This window comes from Bufo gargarizans, chromosome 1 (assembly GCF_014858855.1).
Source record: "Bufo gargarizans isolate SCDJY-AF-19 chromosome 1, ASM1485885v1, whole genome shotgun sequence".
NCBI lineage: Eukaryota > Metazoa > Chordata > Amphibia > Anura > Bufonidae > Bufo > Bufo gargarizans.
In genome coordinates this window covers 259717793-259735548 of record NC_058080.1, presented here as the reverse complement: position 1 = coordinate 259735548, position 17756 = coordinate 259717793, and the positions used below count along the sequence as shown (strand labels likewise).

Sequence of the window (17756 nt, the reverse complement as noted above, 5' to 3'; positions counted from 1 at the left end):
ATACACCAAGTCTAATGCCCTGAGATGAGATGTCCAAGACACTTACAGTGTAACGGACGGGGTACAGAGCCCACAGAACATGGCAACTCTATGGCGACCAGTCTGAGGCTCCAACCCGTGATTTCCAAGCCTGGTCAGCTGGAAGCGGGGCATATCAACAGCAAAACGGGGTAGCAGCCGCCCCTGGTGCTATAAGGGACAGCGACATCAGTGATAAATGACCGGTCTTCAGAAGACGGAGCAGCGAGGATCGAAATCAACCAATCAGCAGCCGCCTTAGTCCTTATCAATAACAAAGCTCCTTAGGGCTGTTTCACACTAGCGGATGCTAGTGTGGTCCAATTGAAAAAAAAAGGCCTCTATGACCTATTGCAATCTCTGATAGTATCAATACGTCGGCACGAGTATTGTACTCACTTATCAAATAATGCAATTTATCCTCCATTTGATGCTGCACTTTATCATAGAGCGCAGTCTCTTGGATAAAACAATGGAGATGAGGACAGTCTGTTACTCTGCCGCTCATGCTTTCTACTGTCCTGTTGTTGCCGCAGTTCCTGGTGTATTAGTTACTTCTGGGCATGCCCGGGTCATGCATAATGTTGGTAGAGGCGCAGTGCCTTCTTATGTCCACATTCACACGACAGTGGGTCGGCTGTGCCCGTGTTGCACATGAACGAGTTTTCAGTCTGGATGCGATGTGTAGTGAACCCATTTGTTTCCGTGGGTCTATGCCAGGGTGGATTTGATTTAAATCATAGTTTTCTACATAAAGACTAATTCTTGCTGGTATAACTTATAATATGCAAGTAGATGAAGATTTTGAGAATAACGACTTTTCATATTAGTTTGATTAGGTTGATTCTGCATTCATAGGTTTGTAGAAGTTAGGATTAAGGTCTTTTTCTCAACTCTGTTCACGTTATTACATTTTTGCTGTGAAGAGGCATGTGATCTCTGCTGAGTCAAATTCAGTTTTGAGAACTGCAAAAGTAAACCAAGCATCTGTGATAATATCTTGTAGGCAAAGAAACTGCCCAATAATCTGACAAAAACCTCTGGAAGAGCATGACATGTGTCGGCAGCTAAGAACCATTTGGCCCATCTAGTCTGCCCAATATACTGAATACTATGGATAGCCCCTAGCCCTATCTTATATGAAGGATGGCCTTATGCCTATCCCATGCATGCTTAAACTCCTCCACTGTATTTGCAGCTACCACTTCTGCAGGAAGGCTATTCCATGCATCCACTACTCTCTCAGTAAAGTAATACTTCCTGATATTACTTTTACACCTTTGCCCCTCTAATTTAAAACTATGTCCTCTTGTAGCAGTTTTTCTTCTTTTAAATATTCTCTCCTCTTTTACCTTGTTGATTCCCTTTATGTATTTAAAAGTTTCTATCATATCCCCTCTGTCTCGTCTTTCTTCCAAGCTATACATGTTAAGGTCCTTTAATCTTTCCTGGTAAGTTTTATCCTGCAATCCATGTACTAGTTTAGTAGCTCTTCTCTGAACTCTCTCCAAAGTAACAATATCCTTCTGGAGATATGGTCTCCAGTACTGAGCACAATACTCCAAGTGAGGTCTCACTAGTGCTCTGTAGAGCGGCATGAGCACCTCCCTCTTTCTACTGGTAATGCCTGTCCCTATACACCCAAGCATTCTGCTAGCATTTCCTGCTGCTCTATGACATTGTCTGCCTACCTTTAAGTCTTCTGAAATAATGACCCCTAATCCCTTTCCTCAGATACTGAGGTTAGGACTTTATCACTGATTTTATATTCTGCTCTTGGGTTTTTACGCCCCAGGTGCTTTATCTTGCACTTATCAACATTACATTTTAGTTGCCAGATTTTTGACCATTCATCTAGTTTTCCTAAATCTATATATTTTCCTCAAAAAGCATTTTATATAAAAAAATAATAATCGGATAAAAAATAAATAAAAAATCATAGATTTTTATCCACCCTGGTCTGTGCGCACGTTTTTCTGGCATCATTTCTATATTGTGAGCTTATCATGCAGGCCTGGCCCCATAGAAGTGAAAGGGGCTCGCGTGAAAATGGACGGCATCTGGATGCAATGCTTTTTTCACTGATGGTTGCTAGGAGATATTGAGTGTATATCTCAATTATTGGCGAAGGACTAAAGCGGGGGCTCGATCTACTTGTCCCTCATGGCAATCTATTTGTCCTGGCACAAAAAATTATTTTAAATCAAAACCATATTTCAATGCACCGCCACGCTTCGTTATGCACGGAGGTGGCTGGCTTGCGTTCCAGTCTTTGTGGTGTGAAATGACTCTAAGTTTAGTCCTCGTTCACACCAGAGGATTCTGTCCAGAATGCACTACATTGCGGCCGGCTCACTATGTTGTGGGGCAGGAGGGGGTGTGACGATCCATTGAAGTGAATGGCACCGTAGCCACAGCCACAGGCGATCTGATGCACGGGATCGCAAGGCACAATTATGCCTGAGGTCTGGTTACAATGCTGCTTGGACTGGACCGCAAGGCATAATGTGCCTTGCGATCCTGTGCAGCCGATCGCATTGCAGCCGTTGGTCATGGTTATGGTGCCAATCACTTCAACAGACCACTACGCCCCCTCCTGCCCCACAATATAGTTAGCCGGCCGCAATGCGGTGCAGTGCATTCTGGACAGAATCGGTCCGGAACGCACTGCCTGGTGTGAACGAAGCCTTAATGTGATCACAGCAATTTAGTTTAGGGCACACTCTTGCTCCTAGCACATTACTACCCGTACCTCTAGGTGGTTTAGGCAAATTAGCTGCTGATGTGGCATGGAAAGGACCCCCCTCACCTCCCCAGTTTAACAACACCTGCAGAAAGGGGGTCCTCTGAGAGATGCTGGCAGAGTTCTATCAATGCCCCTGGCTCTGTAATGGCTCTGTCGCTGCGCCTCCCCCCGAGCCGGAGACGTGACAGAACCTCTCATTGCTCCACCCCCTCCAACTCTGTCATTTCTAATTCACCACGCTGTCACTACACCACGCCCCCTCCCTCTCTGTCACCGCGGCTGCGTCACTGCTCTACGCCCACTGCTCGGTCACCACCGCTCGGCGCCGATCCACTATCCGGTAAACAAAGTCATCTCAGCCTTGCTACTTGCCTGCAGCAGGGCTAAGCTACTGAACAAACTACCTGCCCGTAGCCTGGAACTGCATGTCCCGGACGATACGATTTCCACACCCCCTGCATAAACTGATTGCATCCGCATGGAAAAAAAAGCCAACATTGAACAGAGTTACAGGCAAAACGGATTCAAGTTGCATGCAAAACCATCAGTTTTTTCCTTGAACAGATCCTGACACAATCTATTCTCTATGGCTTCTATGAAATGGGCCTTGAAAGCCTCATGAACATAACCACATCTGTTTTTGTGGTTCGCAAATCTGGATCCATAAAATATGGATATAGGGGGTCATTTATCAAACTGGTGTAAAGTAGAACTGGCTTAGGCTACTTTCACACTTGCGGCAGTGTGATCCGGCCGGCAGTTCCGTCGCCAGAACTGCCCGCCGGATCCGCCGATCTGCCGCTGACTGAAAGCATTTGTGAGACGGATACGGATCAGTCTCGCAAATGCATTGCAAGGACGGATCCGTCTCTCCGCTTGTCATGCGGACAGACGGATCCGTCTTGTATATTTTTTTCACATTTTTACCGGTCTGCGCATGCGCAGGCTGGAAGGACGGATCCGGCATTCCGGTATTTTGAATGCCGGATCCGGCACTAATACATTCCTATGGGAAAAAATGCCTGATCCGGCATTCAGGCATGTCTTCAGTATTTTTCGCTGGAGATAAAACCGTAGCATGCTACGGTTTTATCTTTTGCCTGATCAGTCAAAACGACTGAACTGAAGACATCCTGATGCAAACTGAATGGATTGCTCTCCATTCAGAATGCATGGGGATATGCCTGATAAGTTCTTTTCCGGTATAGAGCCCCTGTGACGGAACTCTATGCCGGAAAAGAAAAACGCAAGTGTGAAAGTAGCCTTAGGGCTCTTTCACACTTTCGTATTTCCTATCCGGCATAGAACTCCGTCGTCGGGGCTCTATGCCGGAAAAATCCTGATAAGGATTATCCCAATGCATTCTGAATGGAGAGAAATCTGTTCAGGATGCATCAGGATGTCTTCAGTTCAGGATCGGAACGTTTGTTGGCCTGAGAAAATACCGCAGCATGCTGCGCTTTTTGCTCCGGCCAAATATCCTGAACACTTGCCGCAAGACCGGATCCGGAATTAATGCCCATTGAAACGTCGTTTCGGCGCATTACCCGATCCGACGTTTAGCTTTTTCTGAATGGTTACCATGGCTGCCGGGACGCTAAAGTATACTTGCCGTCCGTGCGGCTCCCGGGCGCTTCAGAGTGACGTCAGGGCGCGTCATCCATGCGCATGGGGCGCTCTGACGTCATTCTGGAGCGCCCCGGGAGCCGCACGGACTGTATAGTATACTGCTCCCCCACTCCCCACTACTACTATGGCAACCAGGACTTTAATAGCGTCCTGGCTGCCATAGTAACACTGAACGCATTTTGAAGACTGATCAGTCTTCAAATGCTTTCAGTTCACTTGCGGTGTTACGGCAACGGAAGTGCACGCCGGATCCTAACAACGCAAGTGTGAAAGAGGCCTTAGTTGTGTTATTTTCTTTCTTTCAAGATATTTATGATGGTACAAAAGTCCGGCCAAAAATCCTGAACACTTGCCGCAAGGCCGGATCCGGAATGAATCCCCATTGAAAGGCATTGATTCGGATCCGGCCTTAAGCTAAACGTCGTTTCGGCCCATTGCCGGATCCAACGTTTAGCTTTTTTAGAGTGGTTACCATGGCTGCCGGGACGCTAAAGTCCTGGCAGCCATGGTAAAGTGTAGTGGGGAGCGGGGGAGCAGCATACTTACCATCCGTGCGGCTCCCGGGGCGCTCCAGAGTGACGTCAGGGCGCCCCACGCGCATGGATGACGTGATCGCATGGCACGTCATCCATGCGCATAGGGCGCTCTGACGTCACTCTGGAGCGCCCCGGGAGCCGCGCGGACTGTAAGTATACCGCTTCCCAGCTCCCTGCTCCTACTATGGCAACCAGGACTTTAATAGCGTCCTGGCTGCCATAGAAATGCTTTCAGTACACTTGCGTTTTTTCCGGATCCGGCGTGTAATTCCGGCAAGTGGAGTACACGCCGGATCCGGACAACGCATGTGTGAAAGAGGGCTATGCAGAGTCCTCCTTAGTAACAAGAAGGGCCAACTGAGAATTACCGGTACCTTTTGAAAATATGTAGTAAGACTCTTGAGAGCAGATATATATATATATATATATATATATATATATATATATATATATATATATATATATATATATATATATATATATATATATATATATACACACACACACACACACACGGCTTGGATTAAAGTTTGGGGTCTTCACCCGTTCACCAAAGCTGGAAGTGCTGCCTCGTTTTATATATATATATACGCACACACATACACTCACCTAAAGAATTATTAGGAACACCTGTTCTATTTCTCTTTAATGCGATTATCTAGTCAACCAATCACATGGCAGTTGCTTCAATGCATGTAGGGTTGTGGTCCTGGTCAAGACAATCTCCTGAACTGCAAACTGAATGTCAGAATGGGAAAAAAAGGTGATTTAAGCAATTTTGAGCGTGGCATGGTTGTTGGTGCCAGACGGGCCGGTCTGAGTATTTCACAATCTGCTCAGTTACTGGGATTTTCACGCACAACCATTTCTAGGGTTTACAAAGAATGGTGTGAAAAGGGAAAAACATCCAGTATGCGGCAGTCCTGTGGGCAAAAATGCCTTGTTGATGCTGGAGGTCAGAGGAGAATGGGCCGACTGATTCAAGCTGATAGAAGAGCAACGTTGACTGAAATAACCACTCGTTACAACCGAGGTATGCAGCAAAGCATTTGTGAAGCCACAACACGCACAACCTTGAGGCGGATGGGCTACAACAGCAGAAGACCCCACCGGGTACCACTCATCTCCACTACAAATAGGAAAAAGAGGCTACAATTTGCACAAGCGCAACACAATTGGGCTGTTGAAGACTGAAAAAATGGTTTCTTGAACATGACAATGAGTTCACTGTACTAAAATGGCCCCCACAGTCACCAGATCTCAACCCAATAGAGCATCTTTGGGATGTGGTGGAACAGGAGCTTCGTGCCCTGGATGTGCATCTCTCAAATCTCCATCAACTGCAAGATGCTATCCTATCAATATGGGCCAACATTTCTAAAGAATGCTATCAGCACCTTGTTGAATCAATGCCACGTAGAAATAAGGCAGTTCTGAAGGCAAAAGGGGGTCCAACACCGCATTAGTATGGTGTTCCTAATAATTCTTTAGGTGAGTGTATATACACGCGCACACGTATATACACGCGCACACGTATATACGTCCAGCGAGAGCACCAGCCAAGGTGTGGGTGCAGCGTCCAAGGTGGGGTAACGGCAATCCCCAATAGTATACGCAGAAAAAGTAGGACTGCACTCCGAAATAGTGGTGAAAGCAAAAGAGTTTTATTCACCCATAATGTGGCAAATCTTGCCACATTATGGGTGAATAAAACTCTTTTGCTTTCACCACTATTTCGGAGTGCAGTCCTATATTAGGGCTGCACGATATGGGAATTTTGTGCGATTGCGATTAGGGCCCTAAAAATTGCGATAACGGTATGCGATGCGATATTTTAAGGGAATTGTGCTAGAGGTCTATTTGCTTGAATTTTCAAGGCAAAAGCACAGAGAAATTACTGATAATGCTGAAATGTAGTTATGCTTAACTCAAGAACTGAAATGCACAGTGTTTTTCAAAATAAAACATCTTTTACTAAATTAAATAACATATTTGCATTACTGCAAAAGTACAACATACAAAACTTGCCATTTTCCTAATAGCATTGCACAGAACAGATAAATAGAAGAACATATGTTCATTAAAATAACGACTTGCCTCCAGCACCTCCTCCCTCCCCGCACTGTAACTGATGTATCGCTGTGCAGCATAGCGGCCAGTGATACATCCGTGTCAACCACGTAAAAAGTCAACCATCGCTTTATAAGGCGCACTGCCATTTTCCCCCCACTTTTGGGGGGGTGGGGAAGAGTTTGTCTTATAAAGCGAAAAATATGGTAATATAATTGCAGCATTTTTGGGTCGGCCTATTGGCGATTGCGATATGGCGATTAATTGCAATTGCTTTGGCAATATATTGTGCAGGCCATTTATTTATTTTTATATAATATATATATATATATACACACACACACACACACACACACACACACACACACACACACACACACACACACACACATATATATATATATATATATATATATATATATATATATATATATATATATATATATACACATATATATATATATACACACACATATATATATATATACACACACATATATATATACACACACATATATATATATACACACACACACACACACACACACACACACACACACACACACATATATACACACACACATATACACACATATACACACACACACACACACACACATATACACACACACACATATATACACACACACACACACACACACACACACACACACAGTTTGGACACACCTTCTGATTCAAAGAGTTTTCTTTATTTTCATGACTATGAAAATTGTAGATTCATACTGAAGGCATCAAAACTATCAATTAACACATGTGGAATTATATACATAACAAAAAAGTGTGAAACAACTGAAAATGTCATATTCTAGGTTCTTCAAAGTAGCCACCTTTTGCTTTGATTACTGCTTTGCACACTCTTGGCATTCTCTTGATGAGCTTCAAGAGGTAGTCTGGGAACACAGACTGAAGGGGTTTTCTATGGGTCAGGTGCTCATGTATTAATACATTCTTGTTGGGAAAATACATGTTACGTCACACTAAAAATAATCCCTTTCTAGTTTTGTTCCTTTCTTGAACATTCTTTGGGTGATTATTCGGAGACTAAGGGCTTATGCACACAAACAACGTGTTTTTTTTCTGTGTCCACTTCAACTGGGCCGCAAAAAATGAAATGACTCCATGTGCGTTCCATGTCCGCATGTCCGTTCTGCCAAAAAAATAGAACATGTCCTATTTTTGTCCGCATTACGGACAAGGATAGGAATGTACTGTTCTGCAAAATGCACAGGGCCGATATCAGTGTTTTGCCTGTCATGTGAATGGAACAGATTTTGTGCATTCCAAAAAATTACATTTTGCTCTGCTCATTAAAGGGTTATTCTGGTGCAATAATTGTAAATTGAAATGGACTCGGAGAAGGCTCAACTTCACATACCTTACCGATCCCCAACCACTGCAGCTCTTAACCCCACTCCTCCATTTTCTGTTCTTGTGCTTGACACGCCAGAGACTACCTGGACTGTCTGCTCATCCGATAACGCCACATGGTGACCCTCCTCAGCCTGTGATTGGCTGGGCAGGCACTCCAGGGCGTGAGGACCGGAGTAATCACGTATCACTATTTGTTATTTTTGCCCCCTCTGACCCCACTTTTGTTTAAAATTATTGTACTGGAATACCCCTTTAATGCTGGAGCACCTTACCATCATCCATATGTGTTATCATGGTGCATTGAGAGGGATATTTTTGTATTTATTTATATTGTTGAAATTGTTTATCATTAAATTTTACAGTTTAAAAAAAGTTTACAAACACAAAAATTTGTTATATTCATTTTTTTCTTTCAAAGTTTTTTTTAAATATATATCAGACCTGGTGGCCATTGTTAAGCGATTGGATTACGGGAGGGCAGATGTGGTTACTATGGAGCCCCCCTCCCCTTCTGTTTAACCACATAGATATCTGAGAGGTTAAACTGTGCCAGGATCTGCGTTATCTTGTTAGGTTTAAGGGCTTAAATGAATTGAAATAAATGGTTTGTATTTTAACATAACTTACCTTGCTCTTTATATTTCAGTTTCTTCTAGATCGTTCAGTTGTGTATGTCTGCTGTGAAGATATGAGCACCTTTAACCTCGACCGCTTCCGTTTTGACAAGAATAAAAAAGTGGACCAAGTCTCAAATGAAAATGCAGGCTCAAGCCGACCCAGTACTCCAAAGTCTGAGTTAGATGGCAAAGCAGGTGAAAAATTTGACTGCTTCTTGATTTTAGCTAGTTTCCATGTTGAAGAATTTTGACACAGACCGTATAAGATCATTGTCTACCACCATTGATACTTAGGAAACGGGCCAGTGTGTCTTGGAAGAAACTTTCTCCAAGGCTCTGGTTACATTGTCACTATATATTTTCACTGTTCTGTCCTTTGATACGAACTAGGAAAATAGCAGGTGCTGCTTCTGTTGGACAATTGGTGCCCGGTGAAACCCATTGACTCTAATGGGATCCTTTGGCTTTCTGTTAGGGAGGGTCGCATTTTACGGGACAAAATAGCGTAGCATGGTGCATGTTGTCCGACATTTTTAACAGATTCTGCTGCGGAGGCTCCAAACACAGATCTGAACGTAGCCTTACAATAACTAATGTGATGTATATCTTTTGCAGTTACCAGTATCCCAGAGACCCCAGAATATAAGAGAAAAAACAATGTGTCCTTGTTTAAGGAAAATAAAGGTATTAATTTCCTTGATTCAGATTCCGAAAACGAAGACCAGGAAAACAAGCCAAGCTTCAGTTCCTTGCACAGCAAAGTCCACCCACGACAAGAGTAAGAAACGCAACACTGCTTATTCCTCCAATTTTTTTTCAAATGAATTTTAAATGTTAGAGGGGTTATCCTTATTCCGCGATCATATGCTATACATTGGGCAAGTTATCCTAGCCTGTCAGTGTGAATCTCTTGCCACAGAGCCATACGTTGTGAGTTCTAACCCCAGGCTTGGATCATAAAACCGGCACAACCTGGATAACCTTTTAAAGAGGTTGTCTGAGTTCAGAGCTGAACCCGGATATAACCCGTTCTTCACCCATTCAGCCCCTATGCTCCCCCTTGCTCTGCAAAGGGAAGGGCTTTTTCTTCAGATCCTGTGACATACTGGGCTTCTGATGGGCATGCTAGGCAGAGCACTAAAGACTGCCCATTAGTGCCGGTGACTTCACTGGGAACACTGCTAGGTGTAAACCTCCAGCTATCGGTGTGTCAATGTAAACAAAACAGCCCTTGCCCTGCGTGATGCAGCGCAGGGGAAAGGGGGACCATGAAATCTGCTGTAGTTCATATCCAAATGCAGTTTTGCCACATGATTTTCTGCATTGGTATTCACAGTGAATATGGTATAGTAGTGTAAATCATCAACAGGTTTTAGGAAACTTTCCACATAAGTCTGTATATAAAAGTCTCCATGTAGCCCTGCCATGAGGGTTCTTTTACACATACATATCGTCTCCCTTGCGCCATAAAAATGGCTTTAAAAAGTTGCAAGCTGTGTGATTTTGACTTTTCAAATGCAACTCAAATTTTTGCGCAAACCCAGGACAGCATAGTTCACAATTCTCCAAGTTTATTAGTAGGCATGAAACGCAAATATTTGGTGCATCTTACACCACTGGACTCTGACGTCTGAAATGCATGTCTTCGTAAATCTGCTTGTATGTGTGAAACCAGCCGAATACCATAAGAAAATGTGCTGGAAACTGCACTATAAGCTACTTCTACATAGAAGAGGTGCTGATGTGCTAATATAAGGAATGCCTCACTCTTGTTTAGCAGTCTTTTCCACTGAAATACTGCACTCCCATCCTAAACATGGCTGCCGATGTGACCTGACACGTTGAATAGCAATGGAAACTTGTGTATGCCCATTGCTGTGTGCTGTTTATTTCTGTGGAGTCTGCTGAAGGATGTGTTGGGATAGGTGCTCCCCCATCAGTGGCCATGTTTAAGCTCGGAGCACCGTATAGTTGTGGAGAAGACTGTAATTCACATGGAGGTGACGCTGATATGCTAAGAACAATATATTAGTAAGCCGCTTATAGTGTTGCCCCTGTACATTTGTGAAAATAATGATAAAATGTCTAAACCCTTTAATAGGGACAGTATAAAACCTGCCAAGTAGCAGGCAGAAGCTAACCATAGGTATTTATATGAAGTGCACAGCTTGACACATGCTTCAAACTTTCAGGATACATGATGGAAAGCCGCAGCATAGGACAGTTACTTACAGTATCTTGATGTACGGTGCGATCTGCAAGACTAACATATGGATGCTAGTTTTTCATGTGTTGCTTTCTCTTTAAGGAATGGTTTTTCTGAATCTCCCACGGATGATTCTGAAGACGAGTATCCCCCTTCAAAAATGACTACTTCAAGAAATGTACCTCATAAAAAGAATGAAACCAAAGATGAAAAAATGCAAAAACTTAAGGAAATCTTCCCTCAGCGGACCAGTGAAGAGTTATCACAAGTAAATTGTATCCTTAATGCATATTCATTGACAATTACAATGTTGCTGTTTCCGTTCAGAACATGTGCCACCCCTGTGCACGGGTATTTGTGGTATTGCAGCTCAGCCCCATTCACTTCAGTTGAGATGAGCTGCAGGAACAGGCTTAACCAATGAGCGAGTGTGGGTCATTTTCTGAAAAGAGCAGCAACAGGTTGTGCAGAGCGGGCTCTACTGTAGGTTTTTCTATTCCAAGCCCTGCAACATTTTAGGGTATGTTTTGAAAGTGATGGATTTGTTGCAGAAATACCAGCTACTGTTCCATGCACCTCAGTAGGGTTGTAAAAATCCATGTGCACACTGCAGTAAAAAAAAAAAAACATTCAGCATAGATGTATAGAACAGATTTTAAGTTGCTATTAACCAGGCCCTATATAGCTGCAAATAGATGCTTCTTTGCAGCATAAGTATTACATAATTTTGCGTAAAAATGAAAGTATCAGAGCACCAAGGCGCTGGCCTAGCCCCTTAGAGCACAACTTCTCCTCTCTCCCGTCACTAGTCCCCCTCATGGCCTGATTACCTGGCTGTGAAATCTCGCCCTTGCACCAGCGAAAGTGCATCAGAGCTTGCACAATTGATCTCAGGAGACCTGCTGAGATCTGCACATCACAAGTACCAATGAAAACATCGGCACTTGCGCATTGCAGATCTCAAATGTTTTTCTCTTGGTTTTTCTTCTGTTTGCATCAGTGCTTCCTTCAAATCAGTCATGTTTTTTTTTTACGCACTGATGTCACTGGTTTTCATGTATTTTTCACGTATGTGAAAAAAAACCTCCCTGAAGACACGTCCTCTCCTATGAACTACTAGTGACAACGGATCTTCTTTCTTTTTGCGTCATTGTGATTGTTTTTTTTTTTTTCACTGACCTATTGGCTTGAATGGGCATAGCCATCTTGCATCAGAAAAAAAAGCGCCCGCCCATAAACACACTGATTTTAATGGGTCAGTTTTCACTGCGGATGCATGAGCTGTAACTCTTGATGAGAATATGGTCAAAAGCATTGCTTTATCCACATGAAAAGCTGTAATTTACTCACTGTAGACATTTTATTGGTTATAGAAGACCAGCCATTGAAAATGAAAACTAAGTGACTAGCCTATTCCATTTTTTATTATTGATGGCTCGCCGCCCATCGCCCTACAACCCCCCACTTCCCCACCTTCCCACCCTGTTATAGAGATATGGTCCCTGTTAGTTATGGAACCCTATATGCTACTTTAGTGGTTTTGCAAGATGACGACAACAACCACATCTCTTCAGTTGAGGTGGAGTGTGCATCAATCTGATTGCTGTTCAATTATTGCGAGCAGCGTCAGAGTAAGGCCTCATGCACACGACCGTTGTTCTAGTCCACATCAGAGCCGCAGTTTTTGCGGCTTGGATGCGGAACCATTCACTTTGATGGGGCAGCAAAAGATTTGGACAGCACTCCGTGTTGCGGACAAGAATAGGCAGTTATATCAATAGCTCTCCGTGTAGTTCCGCAAATTGACGTCCGTGTTTTGCGGATCCGCAATTTGCGGACTGCAAAACACACAACAGTTGTGTGCATGAGGCCTAACTTGGCTCATGGTGGTCTTGTGAGATAAGGTAGATCTTGCGAGCCCACTTTTCATTTGTAAAAGTCCTCTTTTTAAGACTCCTTTACCCTGTGCCTAAGGCCCCCTGCACACGGCCGTGTTTCACAGCAGTGTGCGGGCCGTGGAACCGCGGCCTGGATCCCTCCTGAGAGCAGGAGCGCACGGCGTCACTGGTTGCTATGACGCCGTGCGCTCCCTGCTGCCGCCGCAATACAGTAATACATTGGTATGATCTATACCAGTGTATTACTGTACTGTGCCGGCAGCAGGGAGCGCACGGGGTCATAGCAACCAGTGACGCCGTGCGCTCCTGCTCTCAGGAGGGATCCAGGCCGCGGTTCCACGGCCCGCACACAGCTGTGAAACACGGCCGTGTGCAGGGGGCCTTAATCTTCATAAACTACACAACCTTATAAGTGTTTACATGTGCAAAATTAGTACATGAAAAAGTGGTGATTTAAAGGGAATCCTATCAGTTTCGCACAGCCCAAACCCTCTTGACAGAGCTACAGTGTTCCAGTTTACATTCTAGCCAGAAATAGGGAGAGGCGTCTGCTGTGCAGCCTGCTCAACTTGTACTTCATATACAGGCTTTTTTCCCCTCTTGTGTCTTTACAACTTGTACTTCAACAGGGAGAAACTCGTCAATCGAGCCGGGGCAGGGAGAAAATAATATAAAATTATGGCCCACATTCAAATAAAGGAAGTCTGCCAGAATTCTAGTGTGTTCAAATTTTTTGCCCTTGACATACTTATGTATTTATGCCAAAAATATGACTTTATGCTGCCCAATTCTGTTTATTTGCTCATGAGTGGGAGTGTTGTAGTGAAGTATGTAATTTAAAAAAAAATAGCATTTTCTTGCTCAAAATGGTGGACTAAAATAAGTCACCTAAAAGTTGGGCTAGCAGTGTTCTATCAAGAAGCACCACATCGTTCATACAGCCTGTGCCACTGTGATAAGGGGTGCGTCTTGTGACTTCCTGGTCTAAAGGCACTTTTGCTCGGCAGATTTTCAGACCAATTATTTGGAACAAATATTCATACGAATGCTCGTTCCCAATTTTTCGCCGATGTAAATTTGGCACTGATCACCCGATGACAAAATGGCACATAAAATCATCCTCTGCCAGCAGCAGATCTCAGAGAAACAATGGCTCTATGAGAATGACGGATTGCTGTAGTGATCACTCATTCCCTTACAAGGTTGATGATTCCTGCATGTAAATGGGGCTCTCGCCCCCACTCAGTCGGACAAATATCGAGAACATTCAGTTCGTTCACGATACTTGCCTGGGCTTTGGCCTTGTAAGTGTGGTATATGTAGTTTAAGATCAATCTGTCTTCCTATTGGTCAACATTAGTTAATACAGGCCTATATTTTCTCTGAAAAGCACAAGGTTTTAGAGTAAAACCTCTCTCTCTGTCAAGAAAGACCCTGCTGTATTTTATGCTGGTTGTTTGGGCAGCGTGAATCTAATGACAGACTCCCTTTTGAACAAGTTGTGCAGCTTTTTACAAGTCATAACCTATACTCCGTATAGGCAATTTCTATCTGAACAATGAGTAATGGCTACTCCACATCCCCGGCCGATCAGCTTTTTCAGTGTTACTGCAGCACTGCTCCCACTGAATTGAATTGGAGCAGTGCTGCTGTAACCAGCCCTGTGCACTGCACAGTCAGTAGAGCTGTGTAGAACTACAATGAAACAGTTGATTGGCAGGGGTGCAAGGTGTTGGACTCCAGTCGATCATATAGTGATGGATATGCCATCACTTTTAAAAAGCTGGCCAACCCTCTTTAATGGCTTGACCCACAGATAGGTGATGGATGCCTGATCACCGGGCCCCTAATAATTCAGATTTAGCTAATAAGATACGACCACGAAAGCCAAAGAACAGAACAATTTCCACCCAAAAATTAATCTTCACAGTCAGAGAACGCTGGACTCCTCTCTGAAGCAGATGAGACAGGACTCATCTAAGGTTCATTTACATATATGGCGGAAACATTTATTTTAGGTTTTTCTCTGAACTGATAGTTCAGAATTGATTTTGATATCATTTATTACTGTATTAAAAAGTATTTATAGAAGAGTAAGTAGATATATAGGATTAGAAAGTGATGACAGGTTTCCTTTAAAGGGAAATTTACAGGAGAGAGGATAACTATTAGATTGGTGGGGTCCTACCATGGGGCGCCACGCCGTTCATTTCAGGGGGCTTGAAGGGGGAATAGGTTCCCCGTTGTCGTGATCGGTGGGGGCCCCAGCGGTAGGACCCCACCGATCTAATAAGGCACACAGGATAGGGGGACTAACTTAATCTAACTGAAATAACCCTTAGTACTTTCAGAGGAAATTTTAGCAACGATTTGCTGAGATACCACCTGAGTCTAAGACATTTACACAATATCAATTTCATATTTATTGCCTATGAGAAGTATTATAATTGTAGGCCAAGATTCTGCTGAAGCGTATAATTCCTTTTATTACAGCTTTTATCACAGTTCTGAGCTTAATTCACAATTCTCACGGCTTAGATGATATCTCCCGTCATTCGTTGCTGCTCAATCCTTTTTCTGGGGTTCGACATTCTGGGAGGTTTAGTATTTACAGTCAGGACTATAATGTATTCTGATGCTGTGAAAATCCTTGCTTCACTTTGAAGTAACCTCTCGGTGCATAAGAAACACCAAAACAGCCAGAGAAAATGCTAAAAATGACTTCATATTGCAGAATATGTATATGAAAAACATATAAGACATAACAGTCAATCTGTAAACTAACTTATTTTTCCACCCTTTTAGCTGCTTGATACCACGGACACGCTTGAGGATGCAGTTGCTGCTGGCATGGTTCAGTTTGATGAGAAAGGTATGTTTTAGAACATCAATCGCCATATCTGTTTTGCTGTATTTCTTTGATTGCCAGGTGGTTATGTTACAGTAGTGAGCAATAGTTTTAGGCGAGTGGGGAAAAAATGCTGCAGACCTATATCAGTTAACAAAATGCAAAGTGAATGGACAAAAGAGAACTCTCATTCAGATCCATATCTGGTGTGACCTCCCTTTGCCTTCACTTCTAGGTACACTTGCACAGAGTTTTTAAAAGGAACTTGGCAGGGAGGATCTTTCAAACCTCTTGGAGAACTAACCTCAGATCTTCTGTGGATGTAGGCTTGCTCAAATCCTTCTTTCTCTTTCTGTAATCCTAGACATTCTAATTGATGTTCAGATCAGGCTCTGTGGAGCCATATCATTTCCAGGATTCCTTGTTCATCTTTACACTGAAGATATTAATGACATTGTATGTTTGAGGTCATTGTCCTGCTGCAGAATAGTTTTTGAGCCAATCGGACACCTCACTGATGGTATTGGATAATTGATTAGTATCTGCCTGTATTTTTCAGCATTGAGGGCAAGTGTGCCAATGCTCTGGCCATAAATATGAAGGGGCTGCTCATACTGAAATTATTTTTAGTGTGTGATCAAGGGTTAAAGGCTGTATTAAGTAGGGTTGCACCGGGTTATTGAACCTTTTAATACCCAATTGATTTTTATTTTTTTTGCACCCGAATCATTCAGATACCGGGATTTACTATTTTCCGATACTAGGCTGTGCTATTGTGCAGCCTAGTATCTTTTAGAGAACATGGCACGCGCTGCCCTCGGTGCACACTATGTTCTCCTGAGCCGGCACAGTGGAGAAGGAAGAGAGTCCCTCCCTCCCCACTGTGATGCGGCTGCCACTGCCACCAATGAAAAGAGAGGGGAGGGGCTGTGAACCTGCCACTGCCACCAATGAAAATGGCACTGAGGAGGAGGGGAGGGGCTGTTGACCACTGCGCCACCAATGAATATAATTAACCCCTTAATACAAATGTACACGGCAGCTGCCGGCTGTATCGCACAGCTGACACCCGGCCTCAGTGACACTGCACATTTTTTTATTTCGTTTCTGGGAACACAGGCAGCAGAAGCTACCTGTTACTCATGAGTGGGAGTGTTGTAGTGAAGTATGTAATTTAAAAAAAAATTGCATTTTCTTGCTCAAAATGGTGGACTAAAATAAGTCACCTAAAAGTTGGGCTAGCAGTGTGGAGGGAAACCAGTTGGTCATCAAAACCGCTGCACATTCCCTACCTTCAGAAGACAAGGAGGTATGGCAGACAACAGAATCTGCTGTAACCCACCAGTGAACGCGTCAACTTTCCTTTAAAGGCTATGTACACCTTCGGAGGTAATTTTTTTTTATGATTGCATGTTACTTATTTTTGGCTAAAAATCATTAACTGTTCTTCTAGCTGTGTGACTGGTACTTTCACTTTCTGCTGGTCATCTAATAAACCTTCTCTCTAAGCTACTGAGAGGTCATAAACACTTCAAAGGGTGCTACTAGAACTAGAGCATGTCAGCTCTGTACAGAAAAAATGACTATTTTTAGTTCAAAATAAGAACAATGCAATAATAAAAATTCCCCCCAAAGGTGTACATAGCCTTTAAAGTAGTCTTTATTCCTGCTTATCTTCCCTCATCATGGGCCAAAACACTGAAGAGAGTGACCTGGCTGGATTTAGGGCAGAGTACTTTGAAGGGTACCCCCGCTGATCAGATGTTTGAAAAGGGCTGCGGTGCTTAGGTTAGTAC

At 43.4% G+C, this 17756-nt stretch overlaps 1 protein-coding gene across 2 annotated transcripts in view; it reads left to right on the top strand.

The window, feature by feature from the left end:
* The window catches only part of SMARCAD1 (SWI/SNF-related, matrix-associated actin-dependent regulator of chromatin, subfamily a, containing DEAD/H box 1), a 105067-nt gene that overhangs the window by 5321 nt on the left and 81990 nt on the right, over positions 1 to 17756 (top strand). The window contains exons 2-5 of one of the 2 annotated variants that reach the window (XM_044302707.1): positions 9038 to 9203; positions 9714 to 9786; positions 11317 to 11482; positions 15918 to 15984. In XM_044302707.1, the coding sequence (XP_044158642.1) occupies positions 9080 to 9203; positions 9714 to 9786; positions 11317 to 11482; positions 15918 to 15984 (430 nt within the window). In that variant the 5' untranslated portion in view covers positions 9038 to 9079. Of the gene's footprint in view, positions 1 to 9037; positions 9204 to 9623; positions 9787 to 11316; positions 11483 to 15917; positions 15985 to 17756 lie in introns of both variants that reach the window. The other variant, XM_044302698.1, reaches the window with a different exon arrangement.